Here is a 16628-nt window from a genome sequence, read left to right on the forward strand (position 1 = left end):
AGCTATGAGGGGAGGTTGGAAAAACTCGGATTATTTTCACTGGAACGACGGAGGTGGAGGGGTGACATGAAAGAGGTTTACAAAGTTATGAGCGGAATGGACAGAGTGGATAGTCAGAAGCTTTTTCCCAGGATGGAAGAGTCAGTTACTAGGGGACATAGGTTTAAGGTGTGAGGGGCAAAGTTTAGAGGGGATGTGCGAGGCAAGTTTTTTACACAGAGGGTGGTGAGTGCCTGGAATAGAGGGATATGGGCCCCGCAAGTGCAGAAGGTGTTAGTTTAGGCAGGCATCAAGATCGGCGCAGGCTTGGAGGGCCGAATGGCCTGTTCCTGTGCTGTACTGTTCTTTGGTTCCTCATGGATTTTGCTGGCATCTACTCATGTTCCTGTTATTCCCCAAGACTACCAGGTAGAACCTGGAGTAGAGGTGGGAAGACCCTGAAGCCTCCTAATGGAAGGAGAAGGCCTTGCAGCAGTCTCCTTTCTCTCCAGTTTAGCCCAGCATCTACTGCGGAAGGTCTTGGACAGGGTGAAGTCTACGTTGGGACAGTTCCAATCTTTGGGATTGTCCTGGTACTGTAGCCACAATTCATTGCAGCACCACAGGCATTTCCATGGAGCTACTGACTCTTGCTTTCTGGTAGGAATCTGGCTGAGAGACCACCACCAATAGCTAATGATTCCCAGCTCAGGAAACTGGGTCAGAGCAGTGGCAGAGATCCTTCCCCGATCATATTGGAACAAGAGGAGGAAAATCCAGCCCTGATAATTTATTTTCAGTTATAGACAATGCCACAGGAGATTTCAATAGTCTAGAGAAGATGAGGGTGCCAATAATATACAGTATTTTTATAAAGTCAGGTTGGGATAAACATTTCAGTTATATTACAAAAGCTTGGGCCTCATTTAGTGTGCTCTGTATAATGAAATAACATTTATTATAAAATTATTATTCCTGTTGGCTGGTTCAAAAGTGATCATTCCTGTGGGCACACTGATAAGTAATGGATATTATATCTAGAATCACTGGCCAGAATTTTCCTTGGCCCTTTGGGAATGGGCTGGGAGGCAGGAAGGCTCACAAAATGGTGGGGGAAGGCATCAGGAGGGGAGCCTGACGTCTTCCCACAGCTGGCAATATGATATGGCAATGGAAAAGTTGGCGGATTGGTTGCCTACCGGGTGGCCACTTGAGCCACTTAAGTGACGAATTAAGGGCCACTTCCTTCCTCCATGGGCATTTTGCCTAGTTCAGGAGGGCCCGCCGCCATTTGGGGAGACTTCCCAGTGAAACCTGGTGGGCTCTCGAGTTGGGGCCATCTTTATGGGCACTCCATGGCCCACAGAAGGGCCCCGCAATGGGAATGACTGCCCCCACACCTAAGTCTCCACCGTTAATGCAGGAGCCCCACCTACCACCCCACACCCTTGGTCGCCGGGGCCTCCATGCCTGGCTGTGTCTTCCCCAACAGCACTTCGCCCTCTTTGAGTGTGTCTCACCATTGAGGTGTCCTCTCCCTGCAGCAGCAGCTTCAGCACTGGCCACTGTTACTGGTGGTGCTGATGAGGCTGCTAAACTGTGGCCCTCTGATTGGGCAGGCAGCTCTTGGGACGGGGGGTGGTGGGGGTGGGCCACCGTCTTTAATTGGAGGCAGAGGTCCCATGGTGGGATAACAATGACATAGGTAGGGTGGAGTCAGAATATCCCTTAATACCTTTGGTTTATTAAAATCTATCAATCTTGGATTAAGAATTGACCTAGCATCAACTGTCATTTTCAGAATAGAGTCTGAAACTTCTGACACTCTTTGCGTGTAGAAGTGTTTCCTAAATTCACTCCTGAAAGATCTGACTATTTTTTAGGCTATGGTCCCCTAGTCCTAGATTCTCCAACCAGTGGAAATAGTTTCTCTCCAATTACCCTATCAGTTTCCCTCAATATCTTGAAAATTTTGATCAAGTGACCCCTTAACCTTCTAAATTCCAGGCAAAACAACCCTAGTTTCTATAATCTCTCCTTGTAATTTAACCCTTGGAATTCAGGTATCATTCTGGAAAATCTATGCTGCACTCCCTCTGAGGCCAATATATCTTTTCTAAGGCATGGTGCCCAGAACTGCTCACAGGACTCCAGGTGTGATCTAACTCTGGCTTTGTAGAGCTGGAGCATGACTTTTGTCCCCTTATATTTTGGTACGCTGGATATAACGGCCAGTATTCCATTAGCCTTTTAGGTTATTTTGTGTACCTGTTCAAGATATTTTAATGATCTATGTACCTGGAACCCCAAGTCTCTTTGGACCTCCACTGTTTCTAGCTTTTCACCATTTACAAAGTATCCTGTTCTTTCCTTTTTTGTCCAAACTGGATGTCTTCACATTTGCCTACATTGAAATCTATTTGCCACTGTTTTTCCCATCCACTTAATCAACTACAATTCTTTTCAATTTTATGCTTCCATCTACATTGCTTACAGTGCCACTTAACAGTGCGTCATCAGCAAACTTGGTATGTGCCTTTCTATTCCATCATCTAAATCATTAATAAAAACTGTAAATAGCTGAGGCCTCAACACAGATTCCTGTGGTACACCACTGGTCACATCCTGCCAATTAGAGCACCTGACCATTATCCCTACTCTCGGTCTCCTGCCGCTCAGCCAATTTTCTAACCAGGTCAATAATTTGCCTTCAATTCCACGAGCTTCAACTTTAGCTAACAGTCTCTAAGAAGAGATATTGGGCTGAATTTTCCAGCCCCCCCCCCCCCCCCCCCCCCCCGTCGTTGGGGGTCGTGGCAGGGGGGACTGGAAAATGCTCCCAGCCCGATATTGCTGGCAACAGTGAGGGCTTGTGGTGGCACCCCACCAGCAACCCCCCACCCCGCCGTTTGGCGACGGGAGCAAAATTTACATATGTAAATAAATTTAAATAAAGGAATTAATTACCTTCTCGCCTTCGCCTTCTGTCCCGCTGCAATATTGGTGTCAGTGGCCGGTGCTCTCGCGCCTTCGGATCCCTGTCCGGAGATCCGAGGCGTAACGTTGGTGGGGAGGGGGAAGCAGATAAGTTTCTCAGTGCGGGGTTGGGAGTGGGGGGGGGGGGGTGAGGAGTGGGGTCAAACTAATCTCATTGGTTTGCAGATGGTGGGAAGGGTTAGAGTTTAAAGTTTATGTACTTGGGGTGGGGGGGAAGGTCAGGTGGGCAGGGGAAGTGTTTTGGGGGGGAAGAGAGCAAGTAATGCATTGCATGGTTAATGGGGGGTGGGAGTGGGACAAATTAATTGTTTATAAAATTTTCGTTAACCTATTTCTCTCAATATTGAAGTTAAATGGAAGGGCTCGAAGCCCTTTAAATATGGCGTCAGTGCCTGCATAAAGGCTGCTGACACTATTGCCGGGAGAGACTGCTCGCCCCCTCCACGTCATCAGGGTGGGCGGTCCGTCCCGGCCATTTAAATGAGCCGCCGCGCTGAATATCACAGTGACTCTGTGACATGCGGTCTGCGCGGGTGGACTGCCAATATTTACATCCGCCGCCAATTTCGGCGGCGGCAATGTAAGATGCAGTCTATTATCAAAGGTCTTCTGGACATCCATATCAATAACATTCAAAGACATTCCTCAGTCCACTCCTTCAGTAATCTCTTCAAAAAATGTAATCAGGCTTGTCAGTCTTTACAAATCAATACTGGTTCTCTCTGATCAGCTGAAAATTTTTCGAGGTATTCAGTCACTTTATCCTTAATTATAGACTCTTGTAATTTCCCAGCAAAAGATGCTTGGCTAACTAGTCTATAATTCCCTGGTTTCTTGCTCTCTCACGTTTCTTAAATAGCAGAGTGGTGTGCAATTTTCTAAACTAAAGGAATGGTTCTTGAATGGAGAAAACTTTGGAAGATTATCGTTAGAGTATTTGAAATTTTCTCACCGACTTCCTTTAAACCCCTGGGATGGAAATGATTTGGTCCTGGAGATTTGTCACTATTTAGTGCCATTATTTTCGTCATTATTGTTATCTTGCTTACGTTAATTTTGTTGAGTCCTTGTCCTTGCTTCAATATTAGTTTCCTTGTGATGTCCAGCATGCCGACCTCTTCCTCTACTGTAACTACTGATGCAAATAATTATTCAATACGTCCACCATTTCCTCATTTTCATTGACAATATTAGTACCAGTTTTCACGAGGCCCTCATTGCTCCCGACCATGCACTCTTTTTCCTCATATAATTGTAAAATACATTTGTGTTGATATTGACATCCCTTGCAAGATTCTATTCCTACTCCCTTTTTGAAGCTCATTATCTATTTTGTCAGCTTTTGTTCTTTGTAGCTCTCCCATTTGCCAGGATCTGTGCTATTTTTTGCATTTTTGTATGTTTTTTGTCTTTTAGTTTTCTATTGTCCATTACCTCTTATGTCGTCCATGGCCGTTTTTTTTGGCAAGGGGAGCTCTTGCCCTTCTGTATCATGTTAAATTCTTTTTTGAACATCTCCCAGTGATCTTCTGCCTTTTTACCCATTAACAGATTTGCCCAGTTTACTGTGTACAGTCTCCATCTCATTGCATTGAAGTCAGCCTTATCTAAATCTATAACCTTAGCTGTTTCGCATTTCCCCCTTTGAATTTGATCGTATTATAACCACACCTTGCACCTACATAATACCTTTAATGTAATAAAATGTCCCAGGGCACTTCACTATAAAACAAGATATGACACTGGGTGACATAAAGAGATATGAGGGCAGATGACCAAAAGCTTGGTCAAACAGATAGGTTTTAATGAGTGCCTTAAAGGAAGAAAGAGAGCTAGAGAGTGGAAAGGTTTAAGGAGGGAATTCCAGCACTTAGGACCCAGACAGCAGAAGGCACTACCACCAATGGTAGAGCAATTAAAATCTGGAATGCTCAAGAGGCCAGAATTAGACGAGCATAGATATCTTGGAGGGTTATGGGGCAGGAGGATATTACAGAGATAAGGAGGGGCAAGGCCAAGGATATGAATTTTAAAATCAATTAATTGCTTAACCTGGAGCTAATATAGGCCAACGAGCAGAGGGGTGATGACGGTATGGGACGTGGTGCAAGTTAGGACACAGGCAGCAGAGTTTTAGATGATGTCAAGTTTAGAGAGGGTGGAACATGGGAGGACAGCCAGGAATGCATTTGAATAGTCAAGTATAGAGTTAACAAAGGCATGAATGGGAATGAGCAAAAAATGAGCTGAGGCAAGGGAGGAGTCAGGCGGCATTACAGAGGTGGAAATAAGCAGTCTTAGTGATGGGGTGAATATGTGATTGCAAGCTCAACTCAGGGTCAATTATGACATCAAAGTTGCAAACAGTCTGGTTCAGCTGCAGACATTTGCAAGGAGATGGACGGCGTGAGTGGCTAGGGATTGGAACTTGTGGTGGGGATTGAGGACAATGGCTTCAGTCTTCTTAATATTTAATTGGAAGAAATGTCTGATCATTGGATGTCGGACAAGCAGTCTGATAATTTAGAGACAATGGAGGGATTGAGAGAGGTGGTGGTGAGGTAAAGCTGCGTGTCATCAGGCTTCATTTGGAAACTGATTTTTTCAGATGAGGTCACCAAGGGGCAGCATGCAAGTGAGAAATAGGAAGAGTTCAAGATAGATTCTTAGGGAAACACTGGAGGTAAATGTGCCGTAGTAAGGAGAGAAGCCATTGAAAGTGATTCTCTGGCTACAATTCGATAGATAAGAATGGCAGTCTTACCCAGCTGGATTAGAGTGGAGAGGTTTTGAAGGAGGATGATGTGATCAATCGTGTCAAAGGCTGCAGACAGGTCGAGAAGGATGAGGAGGTATAGTTTACTACGGTTACAATCATATAGGATGTCATTTGTGACTTTCATAAGAGCCGTTTCAGTACAGTGGCAGTGGCAGGAACCTGATTTGAGGGATTCAAACATAGAGTTCTAGGAAAGACGTGGAAGGATTGGGGAGCCGACAAGATGTTCAAGGGCTTTGGAGAAGAAAGGGGGGTTGGAGCTGGAGCAATAGTTATGCAAAGTCAAGAGTTGACTTGTTGAGGAGATGGCTGATGATGGCAGATTTAAAGGACAGAGGGACAGAACCCGAGGACAGAGATCTGTTAACAATGTCAGCTAACATGGGAGCTAGGATAGGAAGTTGGATGCTTTAGGGGGAATAGGGTCGAGAGAGCAGGAGATGGGTCTCATGGACAAGATGAGCTCGGAAATGTCATGAGGGGATGGAGGAGAGAAACTAGTGAAAGATGTGAGTTCAGGGCAATGGCAGGGAGGTGCTTTAGAGAAAGTTTGGCCCAGCGGATAGTGGAAGGGAGGGAAGTGGCAGAGGCAGCTAATAGGATGGTTTCAACCTTAGTGACAAAGAAATCCATGAGCTGCTTACACTTGTTGTTGGACGTGAGGGTGGAGGAGACAGTTTGCAATACAGAAAAGAAGCCGGGGTTACCTTTGCATTCCAGGGTGATCCTGAAATAGAGTGCAGTTTTCGCAGAAAAGAACAAGACCCAATAGTGCTTTATGTTGTCCAGCCAAATCTGGATACTGTCGTTGCTATTAGATAAATGCTCAAGCACCTTTAGGCTAAATCTAGCTCATTACTCATTACTGAATATAATATGGCCTGCTCCCTTGTTGGATCCAGGGCATATTGTTGCAGAAAACTAACCTGAAAACACACAAGAAATTCACTACCTTTCTGACATGTGCTAGTCTGCTTATCCTAATCTATATGAAGGTTAAAATCCCCCATTAAAATTATTCTGCCTTTCCTTTGCATTTATACAATCTATCACATCACAGCTGTTGCTAAGGAAACTATGCCCAACTCCTATTACAGTCTTAAATCTTTTTCTATTTCATAATCCTACACTTACAGAGTGTGAAGGGCATGGGGGCAGAAAATTCTTGAACTGCGTTCAAGAGAACTTTTTTAGCCAGCACATAACAAGCCCAGTGAGAGGGGGCGCAATTCTAGATTTAGTCTTCGGTAATGAAGCTGAGCAAGTAGATGAAGTAGCAGTGGGTGACCATTTTGGAGATAGTGACCATAATACAGTTAGTTTTAGCATAATCATAGAAAAGGAGTAAAGGTTCCAAATTGGGGGAAGGCAAATTTTACGAAGTGGAGAGGTGATCCGGCGAAAGTGAACTGGATGCAGCTATTTGAAGGAAAATCAGTGGCAAACCAATGGGAGGCATTCAAAAGCGAGATTCTACAGGCACAGTGGGCCCCCACAAAGATAAAGGGTGGTATGGCCAAATCTAGAGCTCCCTGGTTATCTGGAAGCATATAGGGTAAGGTTAAGCAGATAAAGAAAGCTTCTGACTCTCACAAAAAAATTAATACTTTAGAAAGCCTAGAGGAGTATAGAAAGTGCAGTTGTGAAGTGAAAAAGGAAATTAGGCTACCTGCCATTGCCTGGTGGGTAGCTATTGCTGCTGGGAGCCTGCCGCTGGGAAAAGCACAAGGAGGAGGAAGCATGTTGCGGTTCCGGCCCAACATGGGTTGATTGAATTTTGTTTGCCTCTCCCCCTTCCCCAAAGCCACCTCCCGCAGGTCTGGGAAAAATAAGCACAATGACTCTGAGCCAGATAGATTCAATTTTCTGTCAATTTATCCATTAACAGATTTTCCCGTTTAATGTGGCCAGTCACTGTCTCAATGTATTGAAGTCAGCCTCATCTACATCTGGAATCTCAGTGTTGTTTCATGTTTCTCCCTTTCAAATACAATGCTGAACCCAATCATGTTAGGATCGCTAATTTCATTTTTGCACACTGTTAGGCTATTAACTAAATGTGGCTCATTATTTTGAATAAAAATAATTTTAAAGCACCATGCTACACATTTTAGGAGGTGGACTAAGGTTGCCTGTAAAAGACCACAAACTAGTAAGCTATGAGGAGCTATAAAGTAGTACCTGGACACAGGCCAAGGGCCACATGCTGCCATGCCGCCACAATCTTCCCCATGGTGGCCCAGGATAATGAGCCGGTCGGGCCGCCCGCCCCCCCCTCAAAATCACGTAGAGGGGGCGGGTTGTCTGACGCCAGGAATGGCTCAGTTGTCTGTGCGCAGGCGTGGCACCATTTTTAAAAGGCAGTCAGCACTGCTGGGTCATTTATATTTTTAAAGAGTTAACCTCTCCACTGTACTGCTGATAAATCTATCCCCCCCCCCCCCTAACAAAAACAATTAAGTTCAACATTTGTCCTCTCCCCCACACCCCCCCCCCCCCACCAAAACACTTACCTTCAACACTTGACCTTCCCCCCCACAAACCAATCAAAGTGCAGAGGTCTCCCTCCCCCCCCCCCCCACCCCCACCCCCCAACCCACTGCACTAAAAATCATAAGGTCCCTCCTTCCCCTCCTGGACGGGAAAGTGAAGGCGTGTGAATGCTGGCCGCCACTCGGAAGAAGATATGATCGCTTTTGATTTTATTTAAATGTATTCATTTCATTAATTTAAATATGTTAATCCAGGTCCTGTTGCCCAGTGGCAGGGGCCGCCAGGGATCCTCGCCGCTGCCGAGAAGATCGGGCCCGGCACTCCCGGCATCGGACTCCATGGCAGGCTGCTGCCGGAATGATCTTCCGGCCCCCCTCTGACCATGGAGCCCGACGTCAGGAGCTCAGTTAAATCTCGGGCATTATGTGGGAAAGTGCTGGTATTCTGAGAACGCTTTGTAGCAATTTGAAGTGGAATCAGGCCGCCAGAAAACTACAGCTATAAATAAGCTTTTGAAAAGGATTTAGAATGATAAACAAGGTGTTTTTTTTTACACTATAAAAAGTTTACAGCTTTGACCTCAATCAGTGGGATGTGCTTTTGAAAGTTTGTATAGAGGTGCACGTTAAGTTTGTGAGCTTTGCAACTAAGACAAAGCATAATTCTAAATATGGTCTTTGGTAAGTCTGGGAGTAAGCTAGATTTGTATGAGCTACTGCTGCAATGCAAGGACTTATAAATATTTATATGTTTAAATTAACATGTAAACAAGGAAGAGTAAGAGAAAGGCTGTAACAAATTTATATTAAAAAAGAAGGGTCAGCCAGTGGTGTGCTCCAGTCAGTTATATTATGTTGTATCATGCAGTAATAAAATGTATTTTTTCCTTGTGATTTCTTGTGGACTAAGTTTTTGATCTTTCCTGGTTATATCTTGCAGAAATGTTAATTAAAACTAGGATTTTCCCCAAAAGGAAAATCAAAAATAGTTATACATTAACAGCCAATGCCATACTCACACAATTAACTGTGACTAATTCAGAGCTTGGGCATGAGTTACCTATCTCTACTCTCAGTGCAAGCACTGAGGAACCCAAGTTGGAGAGGTATGACTTTTATTCAAAGTTTGGCTTTGCTTGCAAGATTAAACTATACAAAATATTCAATGTCTAGCCTCAATGACAATTTAGGCCAGAATTTGCTGCCAAAATAAGGGCAAGTTTAATGCATTTGACATTATTAATGCGTAAATCGCCTAGCAACTTGTGGCGAGGAAGAGATTGTGAATTGCCACAAGTTGCTGGATGATCTTCCCACTCTATTGTTAGCCTTGTGAAAATGGCACTTGCTGTCAACCTCCACGTGCGTTTCAAGGCATTGCTGCATGTGTACATTAATTACCAATTAAACTTGCCGCAGAAAGTTAGGTCTGGTACTTAACAGCATAAGGACCTTTTCAATGATGAGGTTTATGTTCCTGCAATGTCACTGAATCTCTCTAGCCCAAGAAGGGAACAGTTGAAACTATGTGGTCTCATTCCTACAGGTAGAAAATTGTTCATAGTGATTTTTTAAATTTAAAATTTACATTGTTTTCTTACTTTTTCTTTCTGTTGCTTTTTTTCTTATCTCTTAAACAATTTTTTCTCTCCCTCTTTATTTCTCTTTCCCTATCTGATTGACTCTGATTCACCCCACTCCCTTCTCTGCCATTCCTCTGTTTCTTTCGCTATCCTTAAATCTCATTGATTAAGGCAATATTGGTTCCATCGTTCACCGAGCTTCCTGATGCCCCATTGGTAATGTTATCAGCTCGTACTTCCAGAAACTTGCAAGGCAAAATTTTTTGAGCTAAAGGGTAAGGAGAAAAATCTAAGCAATGCAGCAAGATGCCCCACTCCAGAAAATTGCAGGCCAATGTTTGAGCTAAGCTGAAATAATAGAAGTTGATATAGGATGATGGTCTAACTACTCTCATGTGGAATGCTTAGGCAACGTAGTTCATAAGATTATCATCTTCACCACATCTTTTAGCAAGTGGATTTTTAAAGACTGTCTTACCTTTTACTGTCACTTTAGCACAGCAAGATACTCTTCCAAATTTGTTCTCTGCTACGCAGGTATAAATAGCATCATCTTCTGGCAAAGCATCTTGTATGGATAATTTTGCGACATCATTTTCAAATGTGCTGTGAGCATACTGAATGGGTTTATCTGTGGATGAAAGAGAGAGAAATTTGAAACTATAGAACACATCATCCTCAAAAAATACCATGCAGCTGTTTCATTAAACTATTATGCTGTGTCCTGCCAATGGCGGTGTACCACAAGCCCCACTCTCCTCCTTGAGCAGTTAGATACATAATTGCTTCCCTGATACGCATGTACTGCTGGTATTTGAACACACTCTCTCATGATATGGTACCCTGTTAAATTGTTTTCAAGGTGAGGCTGGAGACTTCTGCCTGTCTCTATCTGAGGCCTTAGGCATTATTGACAAGCTGAATGTCTTCTAGCTCCTTCAGGCTGTATTATCTGTAGCTGTCTGCATTGGACTAATGACCTGTGCTACATCACTTTGATCTTTCCTGTGCAGCTTGTCTATAATCCTCTTTGTTTCCAAGACCTTCCCTGTTAAAACATTGAACATCATGGATAAATAAGCTCCCACATCCGTGAACCCTGCATAATCAAAATATTCCAGCCAAACTCTAGTTACAGGCAGCATCATAGGCCATTCAGTCCTTTGAGCCTGTTCCGCTGTTCAATTAGATCCCGGTTGATCTATATCTTAACTCCATTTACCTGCCTTGGTTCCATAACCCATAATATCTTTACCTAATAAAAATCTACAACTTTCTGTTTTGAAATTTTTAACAGACTTAGCCTCAACAGCTTTTTGTGGGACAGAGTTCCAGATTTCCACTACCCTTTGTGTGAAGAAGTGCTTCCTGACATCACCCCTGAACAACCTAGCTTTAATTAAAGTTTATGCACCTTTATTCTGGACTCTCCCACCAGATGAAATAGTTTCTCTCTATCTACACATAATAGTGTCTATCTACCCTATTAAATCCTTTGATAATTTTAAACACCTCAATTAGATCACCCCTTAGTCTTCTATACTCAAGGGAATAAAAGCCTAGTGTATGCATCCTGTCCTCATAATTTAGACTATTTACTGTGCCACCTAACTGAGTGGTGTCAGCAAATTTGAATATGTGGCTCTCTATTCCTTCATCGAAGTCATTTACAAATATAATGAAAAGCTGAGGGCCCAGTACAGATCCCTGGGGGATAGCACTAGTTACATCCTGCCAACTGGAGTATATACCCATTATCTATACTCTCTCTCAAATATCCTTATCCATGTCAATAGATTGCCTCCATTTGTATGTGCTCTGTTATTCCTAGTCTCTTATGTGGAACTTTATCAAATGCCTTCTGAAGACCACATAAATAACATTAACAAATAATCCCTTATTTACCACATAAATACCACATTTGCCCCTTTGTACTCCAGCCCTCTTTGAGATAAAGCCCCACATTGCATTAGCCTTTTTAATTATTTTCATACTTGTCCACTAGCTTTTAATCATTTCTGTACATGGACCCCTAAGTATATCTGTGATCATTTGTAGCCGCAGAATGTGGGCAACTTTGTCCTTCACAGGACGGCTGTCCCGCATCAGGCTGCCATGTCTCATTGTAAGCTAGAAGCCAGTGTCTTGTACCCTTCTCCCCTTTACATGTGTCCCACTCAGGCTGATTAAATGATGGTCGGAGTCAATCTGCCTGTACATCAGCAGTCACTACATACCTGGGTACTTCACACTTTTCAAACTTACGTGGTCTCTCAGTCTGCATCACAGGATTCCTTAAAGGCCAGCAGTGGTTCACTCATGATCTACTTTACCACATTTAGAACACCTGATTTCAGTGTCTTCAGATCTCTGACTTTGCTTAACTGTTCCCCTCCAGCCTCTCCCAGTCTGTGTCCAGCACATGACTTGCTGAGGGGTTTGTATGTGGGCCTCCCAGACATGGGGCAGTTACCTGTGCTTGCAAGGCCATAAAATGATGAGGGCATATGTAGCTGCTCAAGGGTTTTAAACTCCTGGTCATGTAACTAGCTACTTAAATCATCTGGAATATCACCAGAAACATGCACCTTAACATTATATGTTATGTCCTCACTTCCCTGCCACGTCTGTCACATGTCTTTGAACTGGGAAAACATTTTTTCTAGAAGTACTGTCTTGATTCCTTCTTTGTTTCTCCATTTTCCTTTTTGTTGACTTATGCTGATGCCTGTTTTGTGCCCCTGCTGGAGTTGAAATTTAATCTTTAAAATGATCACTCATAGCTCAAACACTTGCATTGTGTGGTTGTAATCCATTTTTGTATTCATTTTTGTCTGAAAACAGGGCCATCTGTTATTTGTAATGTCTGCCTGTCCTGTAAGAGTTCAACCAAACCATCCAAGTCTGTGAACTGCTGTGAACTATAAAGATATTCCTGCACTGAATAGCGGAACTGTCCAATTTACTTTTGGCAGGCTTTATTGGTAAGAACAAACTGTTTCATGTGACCTGAACTTGAGGGAAAACTTCTGGTGGTACCTAGAGCAAAGGAATATAAGGAACTATAAAGCAGGTCGAACTAAAACAAATTTTAAAATTATTTTTGAAAGTAAATATCAGTTCAGGACTGTGTATGGGGGAAATTTGAATTTGTGAAGGAGGGTCAGTCTAAATTATATAGGCTCTGAAAATCTTTTTTCTGGGTGGTTTGCATTTTCTCACTGGAATTGAGAAAAATCAGACTGCTCCAAGACAAATAAAAATAATAGGACCAACAAAGTATTAGATTAGCTTCATGTTCCTGAGAGAGAAGAGTGAATTTAGAACCTGCATAGGACATGTTCCAAAAAAAGTACAACTGAACTATAGGAGAGGTAGGTTTTTGAAGAGAATGGAACAAATGTATTTATATTAGCATAACACACAAAAGCCCAGATTTTGCTGTACTAGTAAATATAAGTGGGTAAAACTGGCAGCAACTTCTGCTGTCCGCATATGCGCAGTTAAACATGAATGGTGGAACAGGCTCAAGAGGCTAAATGGCCTACTCCTGTTGCTATGTTCCTATGAAATAAGCTTCCTTTCACATATCCACTCCATGACCAAGCCCACCAACCTCAACCTCCATAACATCTACCAGTGCCTCAGCTTATCTGCTGCTAAAACCCTCATCTATGCCTTTGTTACCTCTCGACTTGACTATTCCAATGCCCACCTGCCTAGCCACCCATTGTCCATGCTCCACAAACTTGAACTTATCCAAAACTCTACTGCCTATGCTCTAAATTGCTGTTCACCAAAGACCTCTGTCTTTGCTGACCTACATTGGTTCCTAGTTAAGCATTGCCTTGATTTTAAAATTTGCATCCTTGTTTTCAAATCCCCTCAATGGCCTCACCTCTCCCTATCTATATAATCTCCTCCAGTCTTATGAACCTGTGAAACATCTACACTCCTCCAATTCTGGTATCTTGAGCAACCCCAGTTTTAATTGTTCCAACCATTGGTGGTCATGCCTTCAGCTGCCTAGGCTCTAAACTCTGAAATTCCCTTCCTAAACCTTCGCCTCTCTACTTTTCTCTTATCCTTTTAAGATGCTCCATCTATCCCTTTGACCAAGCTTTTGGTCATTTGTCCTAACGTCTCATTATGTGGCTGAGTGTGAAATTTTGGTTGATAATGCTCCTCTGAAGCTCGGATGTTTTACTACATTAAATGTGCTATATAAATATATTGTTTTTTATAATATATATTTTTTTATAGAAACTTGTAGATACGCCAATAGACAGGGAATCAAAGATCTCTGGGCTGCAGATCGGGTGTTGGGATGGGCGGGTAGAGAAGCTGCAGTTTGGTGGAAGGGAGATTGTGGGGGGAATTTTATGCTGGAGGCGGGGGTCTTGACGTCAGGAGAAACCGATACTGAGATCCCCGCGCTGCCTCTTTTCCGGACGGCCCACCGAATTTAGCGCCAATCAGGCACTTCGGACAGCGGCAGGCCTTCCATAGCATTTAGGACCCCGTCGCCTGAAGTTCAAGCCTTGCAGAGCTGCTGGCTGCTGTTGTAGCTGCACATATCGGAGGCCGAGAAGAGTCACTCAAGCCAGTCGTCATGTAGGTCAGGGCAGGAGATGTCTCATGGGGTAGGGATCACGGAGGAGGGGGGGAGGGTTGTTGGCAACAAGGGCAGAGGGGTGGCCTTCAGCAGGCACCCCCCTTCCCGATGCTGGGTCCCTCGTTCAAAGGCACTAAGTGCCTTTGAACGAGGGACTCCACCGGAGCCGGGAAACAGCACGCATAGTTTTTCCAACCATGCTTCCCATGCTTGACAGGGCTGCCCGCCGCATGGGTAATTGCGGCTGTGCTGGGAAGAGGCCCTTAATTGGGGGTTAATTTCCCAGTTAAGAGCCGCAAATCTCAGCAGGGCAGGAAGGCCTGTGAACTAAATTTCGGCAGACGCGGGATGCTGGCAGCAACCACCCCCACCCCCATCACCATCCCACCTGATTCTGTGCTCTCACCCGCCTCTAAACCCGCCACGAGGGAGAACATAAAATTTCACCCCAAGGGCTGAATTTTACGAGCGTGCTGCTAATCTCGGTGATACACTTCAAAGATGGTAGACCGCCCCTGTGGATCGCCTGTTGCGGAGCCGCCGCAATATTTCGCACGGCGGCTCGTTAACATGAAGAGTGCAGAACAACCACTCCTGATGACGTAGAGGGGGCGAGTGCTCCGTACTCAGCAACGGTGTCCAGAGCCACCGTGCAGGCGCTGGCGCCATTTTTAAAGGGCTTCAGGCCCTTCGGACTCATTAAAAATTTTTAAGTGACAGAATGCCGAAAAATAAAGATAGACATTTATTCACATTCTCAATTCCCTCTCCCACAACCCCAATGAGTAATAAATATGTAAATCGCCCTCTCCCCCTCCCCCACCGCCCCCACCGAAACAGCTTTCTTTTCAGGTCTTGAACTTTCCGCCCTAGACTTCATTACCTTTGACCCTCAACCCCTTCCCACCATCCCCGCAACCAATAGGAAGAGTTTCCCACCCCATCGCCCTGAAACCTTCACTCCTATTCCCTCCCCAGCAGTGTTCTGCCTCGGATCTCCGAATGGAGATCCGAAGGCATGGGACTTCCGGCAACCGGCCGCAATATCGGCGTGGGACGGCTGTCACGGAAAGGTAGGTAATTATTCAGTGATTAACATAGATTTTAATATTGAAATTAAGGTTCCATTGCCAAGTGATGGGGGGGTCGTCCTGAAGACTCGCTGCCGCCGTTAAAATGGGGTGGGGACTTCCCGGCATCAAGGCACGTGGTGGTCCTCTCCTGGAGGTATTTTCTGGGCCCTCCCGGCATGAGCCCTGATGTCGGGGGGCTGGTAAAATTCAGCCCCAAGTGTCAGGAATCTCAGGATTGGAGGGGTGGGAGAGCTAGTTCTCTCGTTCAACTCATACATGTCCATCATGTCCACAGGGCACTATGGTGAGGCAGGAGTGGTGGGTGCTTATGTAAAAAGTACCTGAAAAAAATTGTTATGGTTAAGAAGAACAATTGTAAAGTTATATATATTAGAGACACAGATTAGTAAACTTTAGCCTGAGCTATTTGTGCTCTGTCAGTATGTATTTTTAAAGCAGATCAGACTGATTTGGAGCACAAAGACATGGCATTATAGCTTAAAGCAAGATTTTGATTATAAACTTGGGGTCGCCTTAGAACTTCTCTGACTGCAGTAGGACCTGCCCTGGGGTGTTAATGAATAAAATCACATATTACAATTGTGGAAGAATTCATTGTTATGCTGGGTGAAACTGCACCTCATCCAGTTTTAAATATTTTGCACATCGTAGATCCTCTATCCCAACTCACCTCTAACTTAGATTATACAGTTGTAACATCTCAATTTGTTTCTTCTTTTTTGCTTAGCTTTATAAACTTCATAACTTACAGTCACAGATAAGAAATAGAAGTAGAGGCATTGTAGAGTACAGAGACAGTAGATCACAAATCAGGCATCCACTGAAGAAAACTTAAGAGAAACAGTCAAGAGTTGTTGGAACCCACATCAAAACAACAGGAGAGATAGAAAACAAAACAGAAATGCAGAAACAGTCAAAATATATTCACATTGTTACGACCAGGTGAGAAAGGTGTCTAGGATCCCTCTCAGCCTTCCCCTGGTCTTACTGTAACAGGGTTTAATTTTAAACACACCGTGTTTTTAGCTCCCTCTTGGTGAATCCTTGTTCACCGCTTTCCAATTATAAGGCAAAGAAACCAGCACAAAC

At 44.0% G+C, this 16628-nt stretch overlaps 1 protein-coding gene across 10 annotated transcripts in view; it reads right to left on the reverse strand.

The window, feature by feature from the left end:
• The window catches only part of LOC137372031 (myosin light chain kinase, smooth muscle-like), a 433121-nt gene that overhangs the window by 185170 nt on the left and 231323 nt on the right, over nucleotides 1–16628 (reverse strand). For all 10 annotated transcript variants that reach the window (XM_068035330.1, XM_068035322.1, XM_068035326.1 and 7 more), the window contains one exon: nucleotides 10309–10461. In XM_068035330.1, coding sequence (XP_067891431.1) covers nucleotides 10309–10461 — 153 coding nt within the window. The remainder of the gene's footprint in view (nucleotides 1–10308; nucleotides 10462–16628) is intronic.

The sequence above is a fragment of the Heterodontus francisci genome, chromosome 7 (genome assembly GCF_036365525.1).
Source record: "Heterodontus francisci isolate sHetFra1 chromosome 7, sHetFra1.hap1, whole genome shotgun sequence".
In the NCBI taxonomy this organism is placed as follows: Eukaryota; Metazoa; Chordata; class Chondrichthyes; order Heterodontiformes; family Heterodontidae; genus Heterodontus; species Heterodontus francisci.